Source organism: Babylonia areolata, chromosome 10, assembly GCF_041734735.1.
Source record: "Babylonia areolata isolate BAREFJ2019XMU chromosome 10, ASM4173473v1, whole genome shotgun sequence".
Lineage (NCBI taxonomy): Eukaryota > Metazoa > Mollusca > Gastropoda > Neogastropoda > Buccinidae > Babylonia > Babylonia areolata.
The window spans coordinates 26,591,831-26,615,306 of record NC_134885.1 but is presented as its reverse complement, the minus strand read 5'-3'; the positions used below and the strand labels follow the sequence as shown (position 1 = coordinate 26,615,306).

The 23,476-nt window shown below is 40.5% G+C and overlaps 1 protein-coding gene across 3 annotated transcripts in view; it reads left to right on the top strand.

The window, feature by feature from the left end:
• LOC143286918 (oxysterol-binding protein-related protein 8-like) overlaps positions 1–21,379 on the top strand; it is an 82,324-nt gene extending 60,945 nt beyond the window's left edge. For all 3 annotated transcript variants that reach the window (XM_076594867.1, XM_076594869.1, XM_076594868.1), the window contains 11 exons: positions 1,719–1,831; positions 2,659–2,740; positions 3,453–3,551; positions 4,727–4,823; positions 5,421–5,519; positions 6,871–6,968; positions 8,433–8,561; positions 10,261–10,361; positions 12,442–12,624; positions 13,109–13,332; positions 14,571–21,379. In XM_076594867.1, the coding sequence (XP_076450982.1) occupies positions 1,719–1,831; positions 2,659–2,740; positions 3,453–3,551; positions 4,727–4,823; positions 5,421–5,519; positions 6,871–6,968; positions 8,433–8,561; positions 10,261–10,361; positions 12,442–12,624; positions 13,109–13,332; positions 14,571–14,839 (1,494 nt within the window). In that variant the 3' untranslated portion in view covers positions 14,840–21,379. The remainder of the gene's footprint in view (positions 1–1,718; positions 1,832–2,658; positions 2,741–3,452; positions 3,552–4,726; positions 4,824–5,420; positions 5,520–6,870; positions 6,969–8,432; positions 8,562–10,260; positions 10,362–12,441; positions 12,625–13,108; positions 13,333–14,570) is intronic.
• The last annotated feature ends 2,097 nt before the right edge of the window (positions 21,380–23,476 follow it).

Sequence of the window (23,476 nt, the reverse complement as noted above, 5' to 3'; positions counted from 1 at the left end):
GGAGGAAGGTGGCAGAATGGTTAAGACACCTGTCTGCCCATACAGTGTCCATGAGGATCTGGGTTCAAATCCCACTCTCACCCTTTCTTCCAAGTTTGACTGGAAAATCAAACTGGGCATCTAGTCATTCAGATGAGACGATAAACCGAGGTCCAATGTGCAGCACGTATTTGGCGCACAGAAAAAGAACCCATGGCTACAAAAAGAGTTATCCTCTGGCAAATCTCTGAAAAAGAAATCCAATCTGATAGGTATATAGATATATAAATGCATGCACTCAAGGCGTGACTAAGTGAGCTGGGTTATGCTGCTGTCAGGCATCTGCCTAACAGATGTGGTAATCATATATGGATTCGTCTGAATGCATGGCGTCTCCTTGAGAAACTGAAACTGAAGAATGCCTTAACATCCTTTAGGTGCTCTGCAAGGAAGATATATATTGTTACCTGGGAAAACATGTCAGGCTTGGTACTCTTGGCAGCTGCAGAAACCCAACATGTGTTTGAAGATTCTCCTTCAGCTGGATAACCTCTATCACAATCTTTGGAAAACTAGTTTTCCCTCTGTCTCCATCCTGTTTGTACAAACCAGCTGAAAGGCCTGTTTGTATTTCAGTCAGCTACTCATGTTGTGACCCAGTAGAATTGTATGTTTCTTTGTTTTTTTGCTGGGGTTTGGCTACATTCTTAATCCCTTGATTGTTGCTGAAAAGTATACTATTTATTTAATGAATAGCTTTTGTCTCACTGAGCTTACAGGTAAAGTTGTTTGTCACCTTTATTTGAACTTGTTCCTTTTCAGCAGGGTGTTTAATAGGTAATGTCCTAAGTACATTAGATTAGAACAGGCACTACTGAACACCATTAAAGTGACTCGGCAGCAGTGCAGGGTCTCCTCTGGTGTGTGGCCTCCTGGCAGCCCAACTTCAGTGGTTCCTTGTGGACTGTTGACTTTGAGACTGTGACAGATGAACCCGGATGTGGCTGTGTACAGGGAACTAGGCATGAGTGGTGTAGGAGTAATGCCATTGAAATGGTGCAGATGACTGGACAACCAACAACAAAAACAAAAAAATAAAAGAAGAGCAGATGCCTGACTCTTGAGTAAACCTGATGTGCTGATCAGGTGTTGAGAGCCTACCTTAAGTTTGTGTAAATAAAATGAAATAGAATAATAAAGAAAATAAACAAATAAATACATGAAAATGTGGTAAAGTTAAAGATACATAAAAGGCAAATAATTGAAATATATGCAGACAGTCATGCATGCATATACACTCGGACACACACACACATACACGCACAACGCGCGCGCGCACACACACACACACACACACATGCGCGTGCAACGCACGCACACACACACACGCACGCACGCATGCACACACACAAATTCGCAGTCTTGCAAGCACCAAGACCCACACTCAATCGACAAACGTTTGTACCCACCCTTGCAGCAGTTTGGATGTAGTAGTGTCTATGAAAGGGCGCCCAGGATGAACAGTCCAGAGTTCCAGCCCTTAGACAGCAGGGACAAAGATGGGGCAAGGGAAACAAAAAACAATCCAGTGCATCTTGGTAAATCCAAGATGTTGTGCATCATCTTGGATCACCACTCCTTTTTGGATAAACTGTGTTATCAGCTGCAGCAACCCCACCCCAAAGTTAAGAACCCAAACAACCCTGCCCTTGAAGAAAAACCTTTCCTTTCTGTTTCAGGTACGTCCAGGTATGGACCTGTCCAAAGTGGTGCTGCCTACCTTCATCTTGGAGCCACGCTCCTTCCTGGACAAGCTGTCTGACTACTACTACCATTCTGACATCCTGTCTGGGTGGGTGATGGTTAACACAGGACTGCTTTGATTGTGCCACACTAACGTTTTCTGTGGTTTGGGTGGTGGTTGAATAGGACCACTATTAATTAGGCCACACTAATATTTTGTGTGGGTGGGTGATGGTTAAGTCATGAACTCTTGTGATTATGCTATACTAACATTTTGTGTGGATGTGTGACGGTTATAACAGGATCACTATGATTATGCTATACTAACATTTTGTGTGGATGTGTGACGGTTATAACAGGATCACTATGATTATGCTATACTAACATTTTGTGTGGATGGATGACAGTTATAACAGGATCACTATGATTATGCTGTACTAATATTTTGTGTGGATGTGTGACGGTTATAACAGGATCACTATGATTATACTATACTAACATTTTGTGTGGATGGATGACGGTTATAACAGGGTGACTATGATTATGCTATATTAATATTTTGTTTGGGTGGGTGACGGTTAAAACAGGATCACTATGATTATGCTGTACTAATATTTTGTGTGGGTGGGTGACGGTTAAAACAGGACCACTATATTATCAACACTGATATTTTTTGTGTGGTTTGGTGATGCATAAGAGATTACCACTATGATCAGCTTCAGTTTCTCAAGGAGGAATCACTCCATCCGGATAAATCCATATTTGCTACATCACAATTGCCAAGCAGATGCCCAACCAGTAGCATAACCCAATCCGCTTAGTTAGGCCAGGTAGACTGTACAGTTTTAGCTTTGAGGGACTGTTAAAAGTAATTCTGAGTTTGTGGGATGCGCTGAATGTGTCTGTGCAGTCAGAACTGTCTGGTTTGTACTGCAGGGCAGTGTTGGAGGAAAGTCCTTACAGTCGCATGAAGTCTGTCGTCAGATGGTATCTCTCAGGATTCTACAAGAAGCCTAAGGTATGATCTTTTTTTTTTTGTCAGGTTTATCCACATAGAATTGTGTTCAAACATTCAGTTCATATCTGTTGGGGAAAGACAAATATACAACATTGTGTGTACATTTACAAGGGAAAGGCAAATTCACATTTGAACTTGTTTATAGATACTGTATGTACATCTGCAGGAGAAAGACAAATTCACTGTTTGAACTTGTTTACAAACATTGTGTGCTCATCTGCAGGGGTAAGACAGAATCATAGTTTTAAACTTATTTTCATTGTGTGTACATCTAATGGGACAAGACAAATTCATAGTTTAAAGTTGTTTCCAACCATCAAACATAGAGATTTTCAGTCCTGCTGGTTTGTGTTAAGACTCGGGGATGAATCCAGACAAGCACTGTCACAGGTGTTTTGCTGGGCAAACAGGTGAAGGCAAGGACACTCCCCTTGATCCCCAGACAGGGAATGAATGGTTTTGGTGTTGATGGATAAAAGGTCTTAAAAGCTGTGATGTGGTGTGTGTCTGTGTGTATATGAAAACCCCCCAAAAAGCTGTGATGTGGTTTGTATTTGTGTGTATGTGTGCTAGTGTGCGCATGTATGTGTGTGTATATTTGTGTGTGTGTGCATATCTGTGTGTGTAAGAGCTCACACGTGCAGGATGTGAAGAAACCTTGTGTACAGGATGTGAAAGAAGTTTTCAGCGTAGTGATGGGTCCTGTGTGCAGGGTCTGAAGAAGCCCTACAACCCAGTGATAGGAGAGGTGTTCCGCTGTTGCTGGCTCCACCCTGCCACAGGCAGTCGTACTTTCTACATTGCTGAACAGGTCTCTCCATCTTGTCTTGTCTGTTGATCTGTCCCCCCATCTCTCTCTGTGAAACCATACTTGCTCAGTAGAGAAAATATTATGCACATGGATTGACTGTCTTTTCAGACACTGCATGGTGATAAATGTTGGGAGGCTGGTCTTGCATCAAGTGATGTGCGTATTATTATTTCAGGGAGTCTGACCAGTTGTTTTGTTTAAGAATGGGTTCTTTTGGGGTGATCCCTACAGCTTTGCTGATTGTTTCCCTTTGAATATGTTGGTTTCTTTGCCATACATATGAACGTTTTCCCAGGTAATGCTGTGCTTTTTGTCTTTGCAGAGTTGTGGCACTAAAGAGGAGCTAATGGTGTTCAGATGTTCTGTATATCAAGACACCCAGTGTTTGCTGATGTTGTGATGGCCACAGCCAATACCAGATACCTGATCAACCGACAGCAATATTGCTTCACATCAGATAGATTTGGATTAAGAGGCCGGGCAGTCCTGATATGCCCTGTGTTGTCAGCTGCACTATTAATCAGCTAATAATTCCAGATACATACATAAATAAAGTTTTGTTGCAGTAACCATGAACTGCTGATCAAAATTGTAAGAAGAAAAGGCAAAGACAGAGCAAACCGAATTTGCAAGGAATGAAGTACGGGAACATTTCGGGATGAATTTCATTTTGCTTTAGAATGTCCGAGAAATATTATATTAAAAAAATATTTGGTTTGTGCTATTTATTTCATTCTGGAAGAAAACACTACTAAAGTTTACTTTTTGGAAGGTTGTGAAACTTAAGTTACGTCTGGAACATAGTATGTTGAAATTTGATTTGTTTTGTTATAAATTATTATTATTGTTTTTCTTTGTAGTAGAATTAGTATCATTATTACTATTCTTATGATTATTAATGTTACTGTGTGCGTGCATGTGTGTGCATGTGTCTGTGTGTGTGTTGCTTGTTCTGTTTGACATGGTTAGACTGAAATTGTGATTCAATGGGAAAGTATTGTTGTTGTATCTTCCACACCCCAAAATGCGAATTTCTGTGAATCCTTTATAAAAAAAGATAAAAAATAAGAACAGGCTGGGAACCCATGCCAAAATAAACTCTCATTCTTCCTGAACACAGCGCAGACATTGTGTGATGGTGACAGTGGTGATCATGATGATTGAACTTTGTGCAGGTGTCACACCACCCTCCAATCACTGTCTTCCACGTTACCAACCGCAAAGACGGCTTCAACATCAGCGGCAGTATTCTGGCAAGGTCCAAGTTCTATGGTAAGGCCTGCATGTGGACAGACTTTGGGGGGTCTGATGTCTGAGAAGGCAAACTCACCATGGCCTTTTTCTCTTTTTATCAAGAAATTTTAGCCCAGGAAGACAAAACCATACATAAATGGTTTAGTAAGCACACTCTGGCACCTCCAGGAAACTGACACTGATGCCATTACCAGCTTTGTCTCTTATGAAAAGAAAAAAACTTTCAATAAAGTTGTGGTGTGCCAGGTACAAATTTAAAATGTTTTTGTAATCTCAGCTTGTGAAGCATGATATGATGATTTATAGAATAGAACATGTCTTTATTACCAAGTGTACCAGGGTCACAAGGAATATTGGGGGAGATAGTACATAAAAAGTACAAACATAAATTGAAAATCATACACACAGAGTAGAATTTTGGACACATACATGTGCTTATCAATATAAGGACTACCCATTCTTTTTGCATGCATTGGCTTCCTTGTCTGTTTTAACTTTTCTGGATGTTTTTTTTTTTTTCTTTCATGCAAATAAAGTTGAACAGAAGAAAAGACAAAAGATGAAATCTCTGCAGTTTATGATATGTGTTTGAACCACTCCTGATTATGTGTGCAGGGAATTCCTTGTCAGCCATTTTGGACGGAGTAGCCACCTTGTCGTTCTTGGAGAGAGGGGAGGATTACTTTATTACCATGCCCTATGCTCATTGTAAAGGTGTTTGCCTGTGTTTTCATTTTTATGCACTTGTGAAACAAAAGGCATCTATATGTGCTTATGATTATGTGTGCCTTCTCTTGTATATCAAACATTGTCACTGAAGAATTCCCTGAGCTACATGTGTCACTGGCAAGAAATCTTGCTAGAAAAGAAGTACCTATCAACAGTAACTCTTACAGGATAAACAGAGATATTTCAGGCACCATGAGTGTGGTAACCGTGTGAAACCCTAGGGAGGCCTGTTGTTCTGGGAAACAGAAACAGGGATGGTCAGATTCCATGACTGATGGAAAAATAAACGTTTCAGGTGTGTTGCCGGTTAGGGTGATGTTCACCAGTTGAATTGGGGTCTTGCCGGTCGGTGCATATTTCAAGGATCAGGGGTGTGCCTGAGGAAAATGGTTTAACTTACAGATTGCTTTATAGAGGTGTAAATGTGAGTGTGTGTGTGTGTGTGTGTAATTTGAGCGACAGTGTGGACATGAAGCTCTCTAATAACAGCACAAGAAATCAGTTGAACTGTCTGATGAAGAGTACAAAAGACTTCTCATGTCATTCATAGTGTGTGGCAGTTTGAGAAAAGCTGTTACAAAAGGTGCTAAAAGTACAAAGTTATTTTGCTACTTTCAGTTAAACGTTGACACTCACCTGAGGTGATATGGCTGACGGGGATATCCATTTAATGAAAGTGAGAGAAGGGACATATCAACCCTACACAGGTAGAATGATATTGGCAGATGGGCATGGAAAATGCCTCTTTTTAAAAAAAAATTATTTGTCTGGTGTCTGTCATTTGAATTTAGATTTTGAGTGCGAGCCCATCGTGAAATCAGTTGAGCCAGCCAGGCAAAGCACGATGATTTTAAGTCTTTAATAGCATGTTACAGTTTGAGGAATACTGTGACAAAGTGTAAAATTTGGGCCTGTTGCAGGAATTATGGTTGATACAGTTGCCATGGAGTAAAGTGTTTAAAACATGGGTCCATCTCAGGAATTCTGATTGATACAGTAAGCATGGAGTAAAGTGTGTTTAGTGTGTCCCCATTTCAGGTATGTTGATTGCTGCAGTAGCCATGGAATAAAGTGAATCAAACGTGGGCCCATTTTAGGAATTCTGATCGGTACACTGTTCATGGAATGGAGCAAAGCATGTAGGATGTGGGCCCATTTCAGGAATTCCAATCAGTACACTGACCATGGAGTAAAGTGTGAAAACTGGGCCCATTTCAGGAATGTTAACTGGTACATTGACCGTTGAGTAAAGTGTATAAAATGTGGGTCCATTTCAGGAATTCTAACTGGTGTACTGATCATGGAGTAAAGTGTATAAAATGTGGAGCTATTTCAGGAATTCTGATTGGTACACTGACCATGGAACTGGGGGGAAAGGTTACAGTGGACTGCCCCAAGACTGGCTACAAGTGTGAACTGGAGTTTAAGTTGAAGGTGTTTGTCAATTTGTCTTTTACTTCTTTTGTGCGTGCGGCTGTGTGCACATTAACGTAGGGTAGAAGTCCTTTTTCCCCCACAATTTTTATCTGATGCAGCATGAAGTCAAAAGTACTATGAAGAATTATGTAAGTCTGTTAGTTGTTGAGCTGAAAAACTGAGTGACTTTTGTTGCTCTGTTTATTGTTGATATTGTTGCAGTTTGAAATTCATCAATCCTTTTTCATTTTATTTGTGGAAGGGGAAAGAATCTATGGAATTGTCTTATTATCATGTGTGTATGTGTGTGTGTAGTTAACTTGAACACTGGTATTTTCTCAGTGACCAGAACTGCCCAGCCATCCCATGTAGGAAGATGGTGCCTGAATATGGTGAATCCTCCATAAAAATTTCAGTTATTCTTTTTTCTTTTCCTTTTTTCACATAATCAGCCATCATATTGTCATTTCTTCTTTCACTGGAAGATATTTTTGAAGTGATCTTTTCTGGGAATGTGTTGCAGCTAGTACAGATTAGGTCTGATCAAAGTTATATCATATTGATCATGCTTGTTAACTCTCTGATAACATTAGTCACTAAAGAATAATTGGATATATATATAATACAAGTACACAAACAATCACAACAATGTTATAAAAAAAAAATAAAAAAAAGAACCTGTACCTTAATAATGGCAAATGATTAATGCAAGTTACAAAAACAGCCACAACAAGGTTATAAAAAAGAATGAAAATGAACGGTTATTTAAAAGGTTCCAGCAAGTATCAGTGCAAGTTTTGATGCAAGTTGCAAAACGACCACACACACTTTAATTTCCATATGACAAATGTTGATCCTTTTAAAACAAGTTCACTGCAAGTTAACTCTTTTCATAAAATGAATCTGGCATCAAGTACTTGGAATGTCATATCTTAGTACAATAGCATGTAAGTACAGAATGCTGCAACTTGCTCTTGAAAATGAAATATAGAGGGGGTGGGGGAGGTGCATTGCCTGTAATCATTCAAACAAAAATTATTCCAATTAATAATAATGATAATAATAATGCGCATTGATGATCACACTTCCCAGACAGGAAACTTGTGGTGTTTGCAACAAAAAGTTATGAATACATAAACATGTATGCATCAAGTACACAGGAACAAACAAGTGTGTGCACACACAAACATGCAAACGAACACACCCACACATGCATACACACAACCAGAGGAAGCCCAAGAAATATGTTAGTCAATAAGATGATAGGATTCTCTTTCCGTCAGTCTGCCAGGGATATGTAACCCTTGTGTCGGCATGATGTCCAGCATAATCATCTTCATTCATGGGCTGCAACCCCTACAGTCACTCACAGTGCTTTTTAAATTGTATGACCATGTTAACCCCCACCATGTAGGCAGTCATTTTTTGTTTTCAAGGGAATGTCCAGTGTACTGAGTGGTGGTGTGTTGGTGGTGTTGGCAGCCCTTTCTGGGCAGTGGTCAAGCCTCCAACAGAATCCACGGCAAGATCCTGATGGGGTCGGACGTGCTGGCCTCCATTGATGGGCACTGGGACCAGGAGATCCACATCAAGGACCGTGCCCTGGACAAGGTGGGGACCATGGTAGGAATGGGGGTGGGGGGAGGGCATGGACACAATTGCATATATGAAAGTGATTTTGCAGAATTTTTGTTTAATGTTCTGTCACACATACTGGTGATTGTGGAAAGTGTGTGTGCTAGTGTGTCTGCATGGACACATTTGCTTATTCAAAAGTGTTTATGTGTGTGTGTGTACATATTTGTAAAACGTGTGCACAAGAAAAAAAAAGGATGTTGGAAAAAGGAGGCAGCAGGAACATAGATCCCAGTTGCTTGTTCAGGTAATCAGTTTTCCAATAAGTTGGTCAAAAAATAAACCTGCAAAACACCGCAGTGAATGTGGATAATGAGATGGGCACCATAGTTGGGTCTTGGTGGTGTAGGGTTTGGTGTAAGTTGTGATTCTGCCACATGTACACAAAGTCACTGAACTCTGCATTCCCATGTTTGACACAAAAACAAGGAGCCTCATCCTTAAATGGAAGAAGAGCTTTGTTTGACTTGCTGCCTAGATGTTCTCTTTGTTAAAATTTTAATGTTGAAAATGTCGGGAAATTAGACATATGTGGCTGAGGAAGTTTTCAGTGACAGTGAAAAGGGGCCAAATGATAACAGATTTTAGCCCAGTTGATGGCGATGTAGATGCAGAAAGTGACTTATTAAAGCTTAATCCCTCTCCTTTTGCCATGCCAAGTTTGTAGCCAGTCTGTCTAAATACAAAACCACAGTGGTGTTTTTTGTCACACTACCGTAAAGTTTGGTCTATAAGCCTCGACTTTTTCTCCCAGCTTCAGCCTCTGCGGCTTATACAATGATGTGGCTTATTTGAAGGTTTTTAACGATCCCGGGAGTGTCTCGTCTATTCTTAGTTACCCTTTAACTCACCAAAATCATGTTTTCTGTCCATGGATTTTTGGATGAGCTTTAGGTTAGTGTGCTAACTGTTCACATTTTAAAAATCAAATCTGCACACATTAAAGCCTTCAGGTCAGCATTCATTTCTACTCTGCTCAAGCACACACCCTAATCATGCGGAAAATGCGATGTAATGCCTATGATGCAGCCTTCTAACTGAAGACGACAGTGCAAATGACGAACCAGCAGCGACCTCTACCTTGTGTTCATGTTCATCAAGTGAAAGTGAGGCTGAAGTCAGTGACAAGATGGCGGAGGAAGCTGTGCTGGTTCTCTTCAACTCAGACACTGAAGACGAAGATTTCAGTGGATTCAGTGAGCAGGATGACGTTGAATGAATGTGACTATCCCTAAATTATGGATCTTATTTTTGTTGTGGGGTTTTTTTTGGATTTTTTTTTTTGGTGGCACTAGCAGTATTTTCGCTTGCATTTCTTTGTGTTGTTTCCGCTTGTGTTTATTTCATAACCTACAGTATTGAGAGCTTTTCTGTAGTATCGGTATGTGTTCCAGTACCGGTATTAAGTGTGGTTTATAAGCCAGTGCGGCTTACGTGTGTATGAAATTCATTTTTTTTCAAAATTTAGTGGGTGCAGTTTATATACCAGTGCGCTCAATAGACCGAACTTTACGGTGATTGTTTTCCAACTAGTTGTTCAAGGCCAATCCTCAAGCCAGGAGTGCTGCTGGTCTAAGGAAGCAGCATCCTGAATGGGTTAAAAGTTGAATGTGTATAATCTGTTTCTGTGGGAGTGGACCGTATCCTGACCGTGGTTAACTGATTGTTGCAACAGAAGAAAGAGATCTTCTGGGACCCCAGCCCAGAAGTGCGTGCAGGGCGACTGAAGCGATGCACTGTGCCCTTGGCTGACCAGTCCCCATATGAGTCCGAGAGGTGGGTGACAGGAGAGATGTGCAGTGTTTGGAATTACCTTGGTGTTGCCCATGTCCCTCTGTTGTCTGGGTCTTTTGCCTTCTTCTTCTTGTTTCTGTTGTCAGGTTAGTTGTCTGTGCTGTCATGTTGTCTGTTCTGTCCATCAGCATTTAACAGAACTCAGAACTCAAAATGCTTTTTATTCAAGGATTAATAGAAAACATAAGCATTGAGCAGTGTTCCCTTTCAAGGCTTCTGCTCATTATTTATTGGTTTTCAAAACTTCACAGGTGATCAACCCTGAAATGGCTTCTCTGTGGGAGGCTGAACTACAAGCAACATGATTTGGTTTGATTCTGCTCATTCATGTGTTCCAGGTGAAATGTGTCTGAGGGGTGTCATTTGTTAGTTAATTACCCCTTCTTTCTTCATCCACCACTCTCACAACAACAACAACAACAAAGCAGAAAATAGAGAAGGAGAGAGACAGCACAAAAGTCAGATATTTTCAAGAGATATTTTCTCCCTATTTTTTGATGATCACAGAAGGTTTCATGTTTGGATGGTTATCATTCCTTTTTGTTGCTGATGAGAGATAGTAAACTATAATATCTGCCGCCAGTGTCTTTGTGTCCTCGCATTGCCTGTACAGCTACTGGACTCCTGCTTTTCAGTGTTTTCAAACTTTGTAAGTTGCACCCATGCGAACATTGTGCATTCACCAACTGTGTTGAAAGTATGTATCCCATGAAAATCCAAGATCAGAGGTCATAGGTTAAGGTCACAAATTTGGCATTGTAGAAGCTTGTAGGTACTGTAGAGCTTTCATTCTGCATCCAGTTTTCATCGAACATTGCACAATGAGAGGGTGATCTCGTTTGAAAAGCAAGACTATAGACCCCAGGTGTCCTTCAAAGCATGGTTATGAGTTGTTCCCAGCATTCAGGTGCCATGTTCCCCCCATGGGATGTACGGGTCTTTCAGTATGAATAGCATCCACACCTGGAAATTCTGTGCTAGAAATTTCCTCTTCTCTGTTGCTCCTTTTCTTTCTGCCATTTTTTTTTTTCTATTTTTCTTCCCTCATTATTGTCTACTTTTACTGCCTTCCCAGTCTTTTCCCTTTTCTGTTTTTTTCCAACAAGCCTTGACACATTTTTTCTCTCCTTCTTTTTCGAAGTATATGATGTACTACCTGTGCTGTTTTGCTCTGGTGGTTAGGTAGTGGAATTTTAAACACTGGGATGGGCGCTAGCTTTCCATTCTGCAGTGTTGTTTGCCATTGTGGCCATTATCTATTTTTGTGTGGCTATAAAGTATTTTCTGTCATTTTTTTAACACTTTTGTAGCCAGGGGATGATGAATTAAGCGGAAGGACCGACATCAGATGCGTCATAAACTGTTGTTTTGCAGTTTTGCTTTTTGTTGACAGAGTTTTGTTTTTAATGCAGTTGAAAATTTAATTGCATTGGGGCAGTCCTGATATGGCCCTGTGTGGTTGGCTGGACGATAAGCAACTGTGTCCAGAGCCATGGTTTTGATGACCATGACAGACTGTCACGTTGTCAGTCAGTCAGCTTAGGAGGATGGTGAGAGAATGGTTAAGATGTTCATCTGCCAGTACAGTGTCCATGAGGGTGTAGGTTCAATTGCTGCTCTTGCCTAAGTTTGACTAGAAAATCAAACTGAGCTTCTAGTTGTTCAGATGTGATGATAAACTGAGGTCCTATGTGCAGTTTGCACTTGGTGCACCGAGAATAAACCCATGGCAATGAGAGTATTATCCTGTCAAAATTCTGTAGAATAAATCCTCTCTGATAGGTACACAAGTATATAAGCATGCACTGAAGGCCTAACTAAGCACATTGGGTTATGCTGCTGGTCAGGCATCTGCCTAGCAGATGTGGTGTAGCATATATGGAATTGTCCAAATGCAGTGACACCTCCTGGAAAAGCTCGAGACTGAAACTGAAAGACTAAATGTGGTTAAAGCCGTTATTCAGTTGGGCAGTCCTGATAAGGCTCTGTGTGATTGGTTGGACTATACACAATATTGCCAAATGTGGTGGTGTTGATGACTGTTGTTATTGTTTCCCTGCAGGCTGTGGGAGAGGGTGAGCCGTGCAGTGACCACCAGCGACATGCAGGCAGCCACCAATGAGAAGTACGTCATCGAGGAGGAGCAGAGGAAGAACGCGCGCGACCGCAAACTGAACAAAACGGAGTGGGTGCCACGCTACTTTGAAAAGGACTACGGGGGAGACTGGATCTACAGACATGCCGAGTGAGTGATGCTGTGGGTTGTGCCTCTGCCTGTAGCCTCATGGGCCACAAACCTGCTGTGTTGGTCCTGTGTCTGTTCCCTGTGCTTTAAAGAATGTCTCTCGTTCATGTGTGTGTTCATCTGCATACATGTACACACCCATCCACATGCAAGATCATGCACACACATCTTTGTATGTGCATAAGTGCGTACACTCATGTACAGGCACATGCTTGCACTTGCAGATATGTGTATATGTGTATAATTATTGACTCAAGTACATGTAAACCTGCAGTAACACAGACTTAAACATAATTACCGCAGTGAATGTGTAAATGATTCCTAGAATGATCAGATTCTTTCTGTTTCTTTTAATCACACTCATGTCCACATTCGTGTCTCCCATCAACCTCATCTTTCCATGTAGTCAAAAGATTTTAGGCATTGTGTAATGTAGAGTCACAACACAGTGCACAGACCATGATGACCTGGTGGTTGTTGTCAGCGACCGTCCCTGGGATCCAGTGAACGACGTGTACCAGTACGAGAAGAACTTTGTGGTTCAGACCCAGACCCGCCACAGGACCCCCCACCTGCGGGTGAACAGCATCACCAGTGGCGGCAAGGGACACAGGGACAAACAGAAGCTGCACATCCCCCTGTGTGTGGAGGAGAGCGACAGCTCTGGACATGGGCTGCACCGAGAGTCTGACTCCTCTGACTACAGGGGTGAGCTGGGAGGGGTTGAGGGTGTCAGGGGAATTAGTGTTGATGCTTTTCTTATTCTGTCAGTGGGCATGAAAAGCTGGACATCTCATGGAAAATGTGAAGAAAGAAAACACACAGACATACATTGCACTTGCAGACACATGCACATGTGCATGCACGCATGCATGCATGCATGCTCGCATGCGCACATGTGTGCACGCACACACGCACACACACACACACACACACACACACAGAGCTGGACTCTTTTTTTTCTCTAAACGACAAATCTTTTTTAATATCTTTTACTTTAAAAAGAAACTGTAACACTGCAGTGTGTTAGGTGTGATTTCTTAGTGTGTACATACATGTCTCTGCTTGTGTACCGACATAATGCATGACCCCCTTTGTAATTAGAATGACAGGTGTGTGTTCTCTCAAGTCCTCAGGAGAAAAGCTCCTTGGAGTCCCCAAAGTTTCTTTAAGACATTTGGTCAAAGGGCCTTTCAGTATCAAGCACCTTCTCTCTGGAATTCTCTTCCTCTGGATCTCCATCACTCACAGACCCTTTCTTCTTTCCAAACAAAATTGAAAACCTACCTGTCCAAAATGGCTTTTGGATGTGGTGAAGCTCAGTCATTTATCCGTCACCTCCCTCCACTTCACCACTCTTGTGGTGATTTTTGTTGGTTTTTCTCCCCTGTTGTTGAAGCCTTTGTGTAATGTGTGTGCTTGTGGGTGGGTGTTTTCTCTGTTTGTATGGCTTTTTTTTTGGGGGGGTGGGGGGCTTTTTTTGTGTGTTTTTGTTGGTGTTACTGTTCACATTTGCAATTGTCATATTTATGGGTGTATATAGATATATGTTATTTTATTCCTCTTCTATGTTATCATGTGCTGTTGTATGTTCTAATGTACTACTGTATGTATATTGTTTCATGTGAGTTGCTTAGAGCCCACTATATGGGGAGTTTGCGCCATATAAGTACTATATATCATTATTATTTTTGTGTGTGTGTGTGTTCATGGACAGTGATTCCAACATTTACTCGTATACACAAGTGGTCTTTTAAAAACATGTTTAACCGTTCATACCCCTGCCATACAGGCAGTCATACTCTGTTATCAGGATATCATTATTGTTATCAATAATATTATTGTTATCATCGTCATTGCTGTTATTGTTATTACTATTATCATTATTAGTGGTAGTATTAGTATTATGATGATGTGAATGACATGTGTGCCTGTGGTGTGTGCAGTGCGGCGTGGTGGCAGTGGGGTGGTGAAGCCGGGGAAGGTGACGGCAGAGGGTATGTCCCAGCTGCTGAAGCCACTGGTGAGGTCGCAGCAGGAGACGGGCAAGGCCCTGCGCAGCCTGCAGCACCACGTGGCCCGCCTGGACAGGCAGTTGGGGGGAGGTCCCGGGGGGCAGGACCCCCCCCACAGCACAGACCTGCTGGCCGGGGGCTGGATCACCTTGCTGATGGTCATGGCTCTCCAGGTCGTCCTGCAGTGGATGTTTCGCTGACGCATCCCCACACACCCACACACACACTGTGTGTCTGACTGACTGACTGGTGTGGGTGGGGGGGTTGGGGAGTGACTTTGTTCCGCTGACGCCTCCTCACCGATACACACTCACACCCTGTGTCTGACTGATGACTGACAGCTGTGGGTGGGGCGCAACCCTGTTCCACTGACCTACATACTGTGTGTGTCTGTCTGACTGACTGCTGTGGGGTGAGGGGGGAGAGACCCTGTGTTCTGCTGACAGCTGCCTGCAGTCTGGTCTGTGAGGCCCGCAGTGTGCAACTCAGCCATCGCTTGAAAATGACACCACAGCACGCTCAACAGTTTTCTGTGTACACTCCAGAGCCAGCAGGATTGTGCCTGGAGTGGATAGTGACCCTGTGTCCTGCTGACAGCTGTGTGATGGGATCTGCTAAGGGCTGCCTCTGTTTTTTCTTTTCTTTCTGTGAGCCGCTGTTGACAGACAAGACAGCAGGTGTTTGTTTCATAGCTAAAGTTCTGCACTCCATCAGTAGTTTTCTGCCCACACTCAGAGCCAGCAGGATCGTGCTAGGAGTGGACAATTTCCAGTGAGCAGAGTCAAGAGTCAGACCCGGCTGTGTTGTGCAGAATCTGCCCAGCATCACGGAGAGCCAGCATCATCAACTGACTGGCTGCAGTGGTTATCAACAGTTTGTCTGTGACTCTTTACTGACTGCACCACTTAGCGTGTTTTCTTTGCTGTTTTCAATACACATTGAGGAGTGGGTGGGGAGGGGGGATGATTATGTGGCTGACAAGGACATACAGGTGTATCAGGGCTCCCACTTTTCAGCGGATTTCAGCGAAAAGTAAAAATGAAAATCAGACACACACACACAATTTTTTTTCAGTGAGAAAACAAAATTTCAGCAAGTGGCAGGTGGAAGAACAACTGAACTGAATAAGTCTTAATTGCTTAGAATGAGTGATAACTGTGAATATTGTTCTGTGAGACACTACTGAATCTGTGAAGTCTTATTTGCTTAGAGTGATAACTGGGAATAACGTTACTGTGAACACTACTGAAGCTGTGAAGGTAAAAACTGAGAAGTGCTGGTACATTGTATCAATGCCTTTTTCATCCCTGTAGATGTAATATTGGACGTGCTCTGTGTGAATTGTAGATTCATGATAATGGCAGTAAAAGTGCTATAAATGTGCTTTGGTTTGTGTCAGTGCATCATTTTGAATGTGTTTTGGGTGTGTGTTTTTTTTCAAGTTTCCAGGGGTGCATGCCTCATGTCCCTCCTAGAATTTCAGGGATTTTTTATTTTCCTTAGTGGGAGCCCTGTTTGTGGATACATGCCATGGAAAGACACCAGGTGTTCTTCATCGGGTTGTCAAGACAGAGGCCCAAGATGGTGTCCCACACCACTGCAGCTGAAAGACCCATGGACATGGTTTGGAGGCTGACCTTTGCAGGGATACAGCATGGCTACCTGGACTCTAGCTCTGCTCATAGATTTGACTGACTGTTCCCAACATGGGAGGGAGAGGGGTTGTTGCTGGTCTGTGCATTCTACAATCATGCAGGTCAGTTGGTAAGGTGTGAACAAGACCAGCTTTCTTCGAACTCTTACCTGTGGCCCGGTCAGTCAGTCAGTTTCTGTTAGGTTTCTCACCTGTATGTTCCTGAGGTTTTGCAGATGCTGACCCTTCCCACCCCTGTCCAACAGTTCCCCACTCCTGACTGTTTATTGATTAAGTGAATTTAAACTTGTCAGAAAACAGCAACACGACTGAGAGCCATCAACAAGGAACTGCATTTGATGGAGGTCAGTACCTGTTCTGTGTGATCACTATCCTTGAGCTGTGTGGTCTGAAAACCAGCCTGTGAGCTGTGAGGCCTCGCTGATGATGATGACTTAACTGTTCGCAAGATGGACTTCCACCCCACAATTATGGGTTTTTTTCTGTTGTATTGTTTTGATGGAGGGTGTTGCAGAAGATTGTTATATGGCAGTGTATGTTTTGTTTGAAAATAACCCATTGGATTTATATTTTTTGTTGGCAACTCTTTTTAAGGATCCACATTCCACTTAAGGGTTTTTCCCTCTTGTTCCATGTGTACATTCACTGATTTACACTTTTTATGGGTTTTTTTTTTCCATTCTGCAACTGCAATGTGATTGTCAAACCATTCAGGTCAGCAAATGGAATCTCTCTTCCCATTTTCAAAGATCTTGTCTTTGAAGTGTTACATACCACGTGCAATATTTCCATTATCAAGTTCAGTGTGGGGTGTTCTGTGAGTGTGAAGACATCACCCCCCCAACCCCTCCCCCAAGTTTAATACATTTCATGGATAAGAGAGAGAAAGGAAAGTCATGGTCCTCTTTACATAAATCATTTAGCTTTGCCCATTGCCTGATAAGGTCCTTTCTTTATCTGAAACATTAATTATCAGAGCAACCAGGTTTCATCAGGGAACACATTTCACTTGTGTTTCAAATCCATTAATGCTGCTATTGGTACATTTTCCTTGGGGTTGGTTGCAGCGATATTTCAGTCAGTTAAGGTATACGCACAAACTTATACATATCTGTATGATTTTCAAATGATTTTTTCTCTCTTGACCATGGTACATGCACGTTGCTTATGGAGTACCTTGGTAAACATGTTTGTTTTTTCTGAACATTTTTGTCATGTGTACTGATTGGGGAGACTGCTCAGTAAGATTGACAGTAACAATGTCTACTTGACCTAGTCTGAGTCCTGTTTATTGATTGTCAATCACAGCCCAGATGATTGTAAAGGCCAAATCACAGGTATTAACAAGTTCCATGTCACATAGAAAATGAGTACACAGTCCCAGCCATTCCAGGTCAGGTATGTTGGGTTTTGAGGTGCTTTTGTAGCACAAAAAGAGAATGAAGAGATTTCTGTTTCACACCAGTGGGACACATCACAGGAGCATTGAGAAGATTGCAAAGACAAATTGTCTCCATGTAGATCAAATAGACTCACTGTAAATGAAGACCATTGTCAATGCCTTGCATTGTTCATTTCCTGGGGCCACTTTTGTACCCCGATTCTCTTGGTTTCAGACTGCGCCTAATACACACGTGCACCTTACACAATATTGGATTTATTGCTTTGTTGAAAGATACTGGGTGAAAATTGAAGAGGCGCCTTACGTATGGCAGCGACTAGATGGGAAAATACAGTATGCTGGTATGTCTAAATTTTCCTTCAGCTGTAGAGAATAATGACTGCTGTTATATAACACACTGTATTGAATTCTTTTATATATTGCATGGTTTTGTTGTGCGCCCTATACCATAACTTTCATTCAGGAGATCAAGTTATCAGCAAAGTTTTGTTCTTCCGTCTCTTGTTTAATCGTGTATTTTTACTTATAGAAGTTATAGCTCGAGCCCAACCAGTCACACTGGCAATATCTGGGGTAGGAATTCATGACAGTTGTATTGTCTTAAGCATGACACTCAAAACCTGCATTAATTCAACCTACTTTATGATTTCCTGCAGGTCCTTGAGCAGGTTTATTGTACTTGAAATCCCAAATCTGCTGCTACTTTTTCATTCTTATGTTGCAATTCTCTAGTAAAGGGGTCATCAACTTTCTTTGAAAAGTATAAATTAACTGTGCAAATATTACTCGCGCCCCCTCCCACATCTTATGTGTGTGTGTGTGTGTGCAGGTTTTTGGTTGGTAGATTATTTTATTTAAAAAAAAAAAAAAAAATTACTGTAGATCTGATTTGTGTGATGACAGTTTTGTCCAGTTACACTGCAGGCACAAGTGTTTGTCACAAGCTGACAGAAAAGCCAGAGCACTGACTTAAGCGTACATGGATCTCATCATTCGCCAAGAATAATGTTTTTTTGTGTGGTTTTTTTCTTTCTTTTTTATTTGTTGCACTGCCAGTGTGCTTCTTTTGTTGCTGCATTGCCAGTGTGTGTGTGTGTGTTGTGTTGTTTTTTCACTGCCACAGTTTACAACCAGAGAGCCCCATAGTTCTCATTCCTTGGTATACAGTTTGAGAAAACATTGTATTCTGTACACATTGTATCCTGTACAGTTATTGTGTGTGTGTGTCACTGAGAGAGAGAGAGAGAGAGACTTTGTAATTTACAGCTGTCAGTAAAACACTTGTGACTGTTGCATGGAGTACTGTTGGTGTGTCTCTCATTACAGTATTAGAGCATTTATGCAACTGCAGGATTTTTGTTTTCTGAACTCTGCAGTGCCATACTCTGTAATACATTCAGGCCAATATTAATACTGTTGCACCATTGAAAATGCTGCAGAGTTCAGACATGTACGCACAATGTTTAATTGGAAGACAAGAGTGTGCAAGTGAGTCAGTCACTTCCATAGTGACCATGCTTCACTCCTGAACATTTCTCACTGTGAACTGATTCACTCTTCAAATAGAAAATTGGTTGTTTTTTTCAGTCTCTTCTCTGTCTACTGGAGGAAGAAAGATGTATTACCTGAACTGTTTCTCCACCTTCTCTCCAACATTGTTTTGTCAGTGTGCTGCTTCTACCATCTGACAGTCATCACAGTATTTTCTTTCTTAGGCAGGTAGTTAATCTGAAGCTAATTTGTTTTTGTTTTTTTGTCATTGTTTTTTCTTCAACTGTTTCTGAAATTTGTCTGCAAGTTGACCACAATCAGTGTAAACAAAAAGATATTATGAAAGAAGAAAAGAGGTAACCGGTTTTGACTGCACTGATTATAGGCATGGGATGAGAGAGAGGGAGGCTCTCAGCTTGTCATTACATTTTTTTCAGATCACGAAAATTAAAAACTCTGGGTCTGCTTTTTTTTTCTTTTTTTAAACATTTCTCATAGTCTCCATGGGTCCAGTGAAGAGGATAGGCTGGCTGGCAGATATCCGTGGAGATGAAAAGAAAAGCTTGGCAGTGGGGAGTGGTACAGTGGTGGAAGGTCATAACCCTGGTCTTTATGCAGATTTGGTCTTCCCTGCTTGATTTCACTGGCTTCCTTGACTTTTCTTTTGATAACTTCAGGCTCAGTGCCAAGAACTGCTGTCAGCTGCAAATGAATAAACTGCACACTTTCCTGGACATGTTCACACACGACAGATCTGTAATCAGTGACATGTTTAGTCTGGTTTCCAGAACTCTCACTGATTCACTTATACAGTCCTCACTGACAGGTATACAGCTGAAGGGTCAACATTTCTCCTTCTTGGTGATGACTTCAGGATCAAAGATGTAGGTGAAGATCATATCAGTTAGTCCTCTTAAGGTGTAAACACACTGAAGGCTGAAGAATCCAACTCAAAATCAGCTAATTCAACAGCCAACCTTTTTTATTCCTGGAAGGGGAATGCCCCAAAATTGTCTGTACACTCTGTTGACAATGTGGGGGAAATCCCAAAGCTCTGAAAACCAGACCCTATCAACATGTCACCGACTCGAGTATTAGAAAGTGCAGCAAATTCCTGACATTGAGACTGTATTCATCAAAAGAAAAGTTCTGGTCTCCATACATTTATGTACTTGCACTCCACCCCCAATTCCCTCTTATATATATTATCTTTATAATTGTTTTCTAAGATTAAAAAAAAAAAGTTTTAAAAGGCAAGTAAATGTGACTGTTTACCACCTCATACATGTGAACTGAATAAAAAAAGGTTTTTCGTTGTTGTTTTTTAGTCCAGGAAGCCACTGATTTTTTTATTTAATTGCTGTTTATACTGTTACAGTCTAGCCAACTGCACAGGGCCATACCAGGACTGCCTAACCAAAAAAAAAAAAATTTCAACTGCATTAAAACATCACATCTGGAGGGGAAAAAAAATCTGCAAAACAACAACAGTTTATGACATTATCTTGAACATTAATCTCAGGAAACCATTGAAATAAAACAAAGAACACAAAGCCTGAATAGAAAGGGATATATGGTGACCCTTCCTTCACTTCACAACTCATTCATCATCACTACAGTCATCAACCAGCCAGCCTACTTCTCTCTGCTGAACTGATGAGATATGATCGAAATCTCTCTAGTGAATAAAAAAACAAACAAAACAAAAAACAAAAAAAACAACAACACAAAAACATGTATGTCTTAGGTTTCAATTTATATTATCAAAAATTGTTTGACCACCAGTATCTTATCATCAGCAAATAAACTTTTATTCGTCCATTGTAATAATAATGATTTTAAATGTTTCAACCAGTTTCACATCTATACTGATAAATCTAAAGGAATATTTTTTTACCAGACATGAGTACATGGCAAGGATAAAATAAAAAATGTTATAGTCATTTCATCAACACTTTGGAACATTTGTTGGAAAGTATTGCTGATAAAATACAGGTGGTGGGGAATAATGTTGGTGGTTGATACGCATGATAATTGACATGTATGTGCAATAACAACCTGAATGACAATGTTTTTTGTGTGGTTAATCTTGCAGGACAAATGTAGTTACAAACTTAATTTTTGTGTGTGCTTATTCACCAGACACATATTGATGATAACTGCAAATGTATATTAAAATAATTTGTGCTTGTATCACGTTTTGCTTCTTGTGCATATGTTGTATGCAAGTTATTGTTTTAAGACTGGCCATTAGTTCACAATTTTTCATGTTTTTATGCCATTTAAGAGCTGTAGTTCTTTTAAAAAAAGAAGAAGAAAAAAAGCGGTTATTACAGCTCAGATCACTCCGGGGAACATCATCTCAAAATGTAATAATGAGTATAGATAAATGAATAAATAATAAACAAATGAACAAAAAAATAAATAAACAAGAGAGGCAAGGCCTTCAAGACTCACTTGTGATACACTTAAAAAAAAAAAAACCAAGCTTTTTATGTATCGAGTATAATTTCAAAATGTAATGTTTAAGATGAGAAAGATCATTTTAAAGCAAATTAAGTCCCCTAGCATTAATTACAGAGTAATTTCCCTTTTTTTACTATCTGCACCAAAACGTTTGCAAAATAAATAAAACTTCCATGCTTAGCAAAAGAAGTTCCTGTTTGAACAAAAAATGATAATACTGAATGCTCTTGTTGCTGGGTCAGAATATCAGATCAAAGTGCCAAGTTTAGAGAATACAAAAAATATAACAGAAAATGCAGTTTGCATATAATTAGGCTTCATTTTTTATTTTTTGTGCCCATTCCAGAGGTGCAATATTGTTTTAAACAAGATGACTGGAAAGAACTGAATTTTTCCTATTTTTATGCCTAATTTGGTGTCAACTGACGAAGTACTTGCAGAGAAAATGTTAAAGTTGACCACACACACACACACACACACAGACAACCGAACACCAGGTTTACACAAGTGAGTCAAAAATTGCAGAACCACCACCAGAAAATGGACAAATCATGTGTCAAATGTGTGTAAAAAGCAAGTTTGGAGATAAGTTTTTTTGTTTGTTTTGTTTGTTTTTTTAGTGATGAATTATCTTTTCATCATCAGCATCACTTCAACTCAAAGACATGAACATACCAATGAAATTAGTGGAAATTTCCATTTCAACCTACTGAAAGAGTACACGCTTTTCTTTTAAGACCTGACAGCGCTGGCACAACACAAACCATTAAATTTGATAAACAATTCATTCTCATGCCAATGATGTGAACTTATTGTGCTGTTTCAATTTTTCTTTGGCCTGAAAAATAATAGAAACACTGAAATGAAAACCTTGTTTTTTATTCTCACATCAGTTTTCCTATTTGATTCCATAATTTTACTTGGAAAGCGTTCAATACAATTCAACACATAATTCTGGTGAACACTTATTTTACACCAACATAAAATGAATGGGCAGGTCAACATTTTGATTGTAATACAATCTCTGACCAGGTTCATGATTTAAAGGATTTTTGTTGCACATGTCATTATTTCATACAAAACATTGTTCAAGTTGTTTTTTTTTATACAGAAAAAAGAGTATAGTAAATTAAAAGAAAGAAAAAAACAGTTGACCAAAGTTTGCAAAGTAATTCCCTTAACAAGATAAATAAAATAGGACTATGACGAAAAAATAGGAAAATACAATACAATAAATATATAGGCAAAGAAAAGAAATTACACTGCAATTTAAAATTTAAAACAAAAATGCTAAACACACACGTTGAGAGGAACTGCAGATATTCCAATCCAACACCACGCCACTCTTCACAGTGAATCCTAACAATTCAAACAACATCCATTACACTGACTGAAGTTCACATTTTACACCATGCATAACTTTCTTTAATACTGCTCAAATGCAACCCCTATCAAGCTATCCACCTTCATACAGGCAGAAACTAAAACATTCTCTGGCAGACCTTTTGCTAACTCTTTGTAGCTAAGATCAATGACAATTGATGGCACACTTATGTCCGCATCCATAAAGATTATATCTAGCCGTGACAAGGTGAGAATAATCTGCTGCAGCTACTCCTGTGGTTGTCATTGCTCCTTGACACCCAGCTGACCACAAGAGGTAATGGACTAGCGGGACAAGACATAATTTTATAGGAATGAAGGTGGCTTTCTCACAAGTTCAGTAACGGCTTCAATAAAAAATATGGACATTTTTAAGGAATATTTTTAACTTTTTAGCAAGACCCAGACACTCTGTCACATTGGTATGAATACATTATTTAC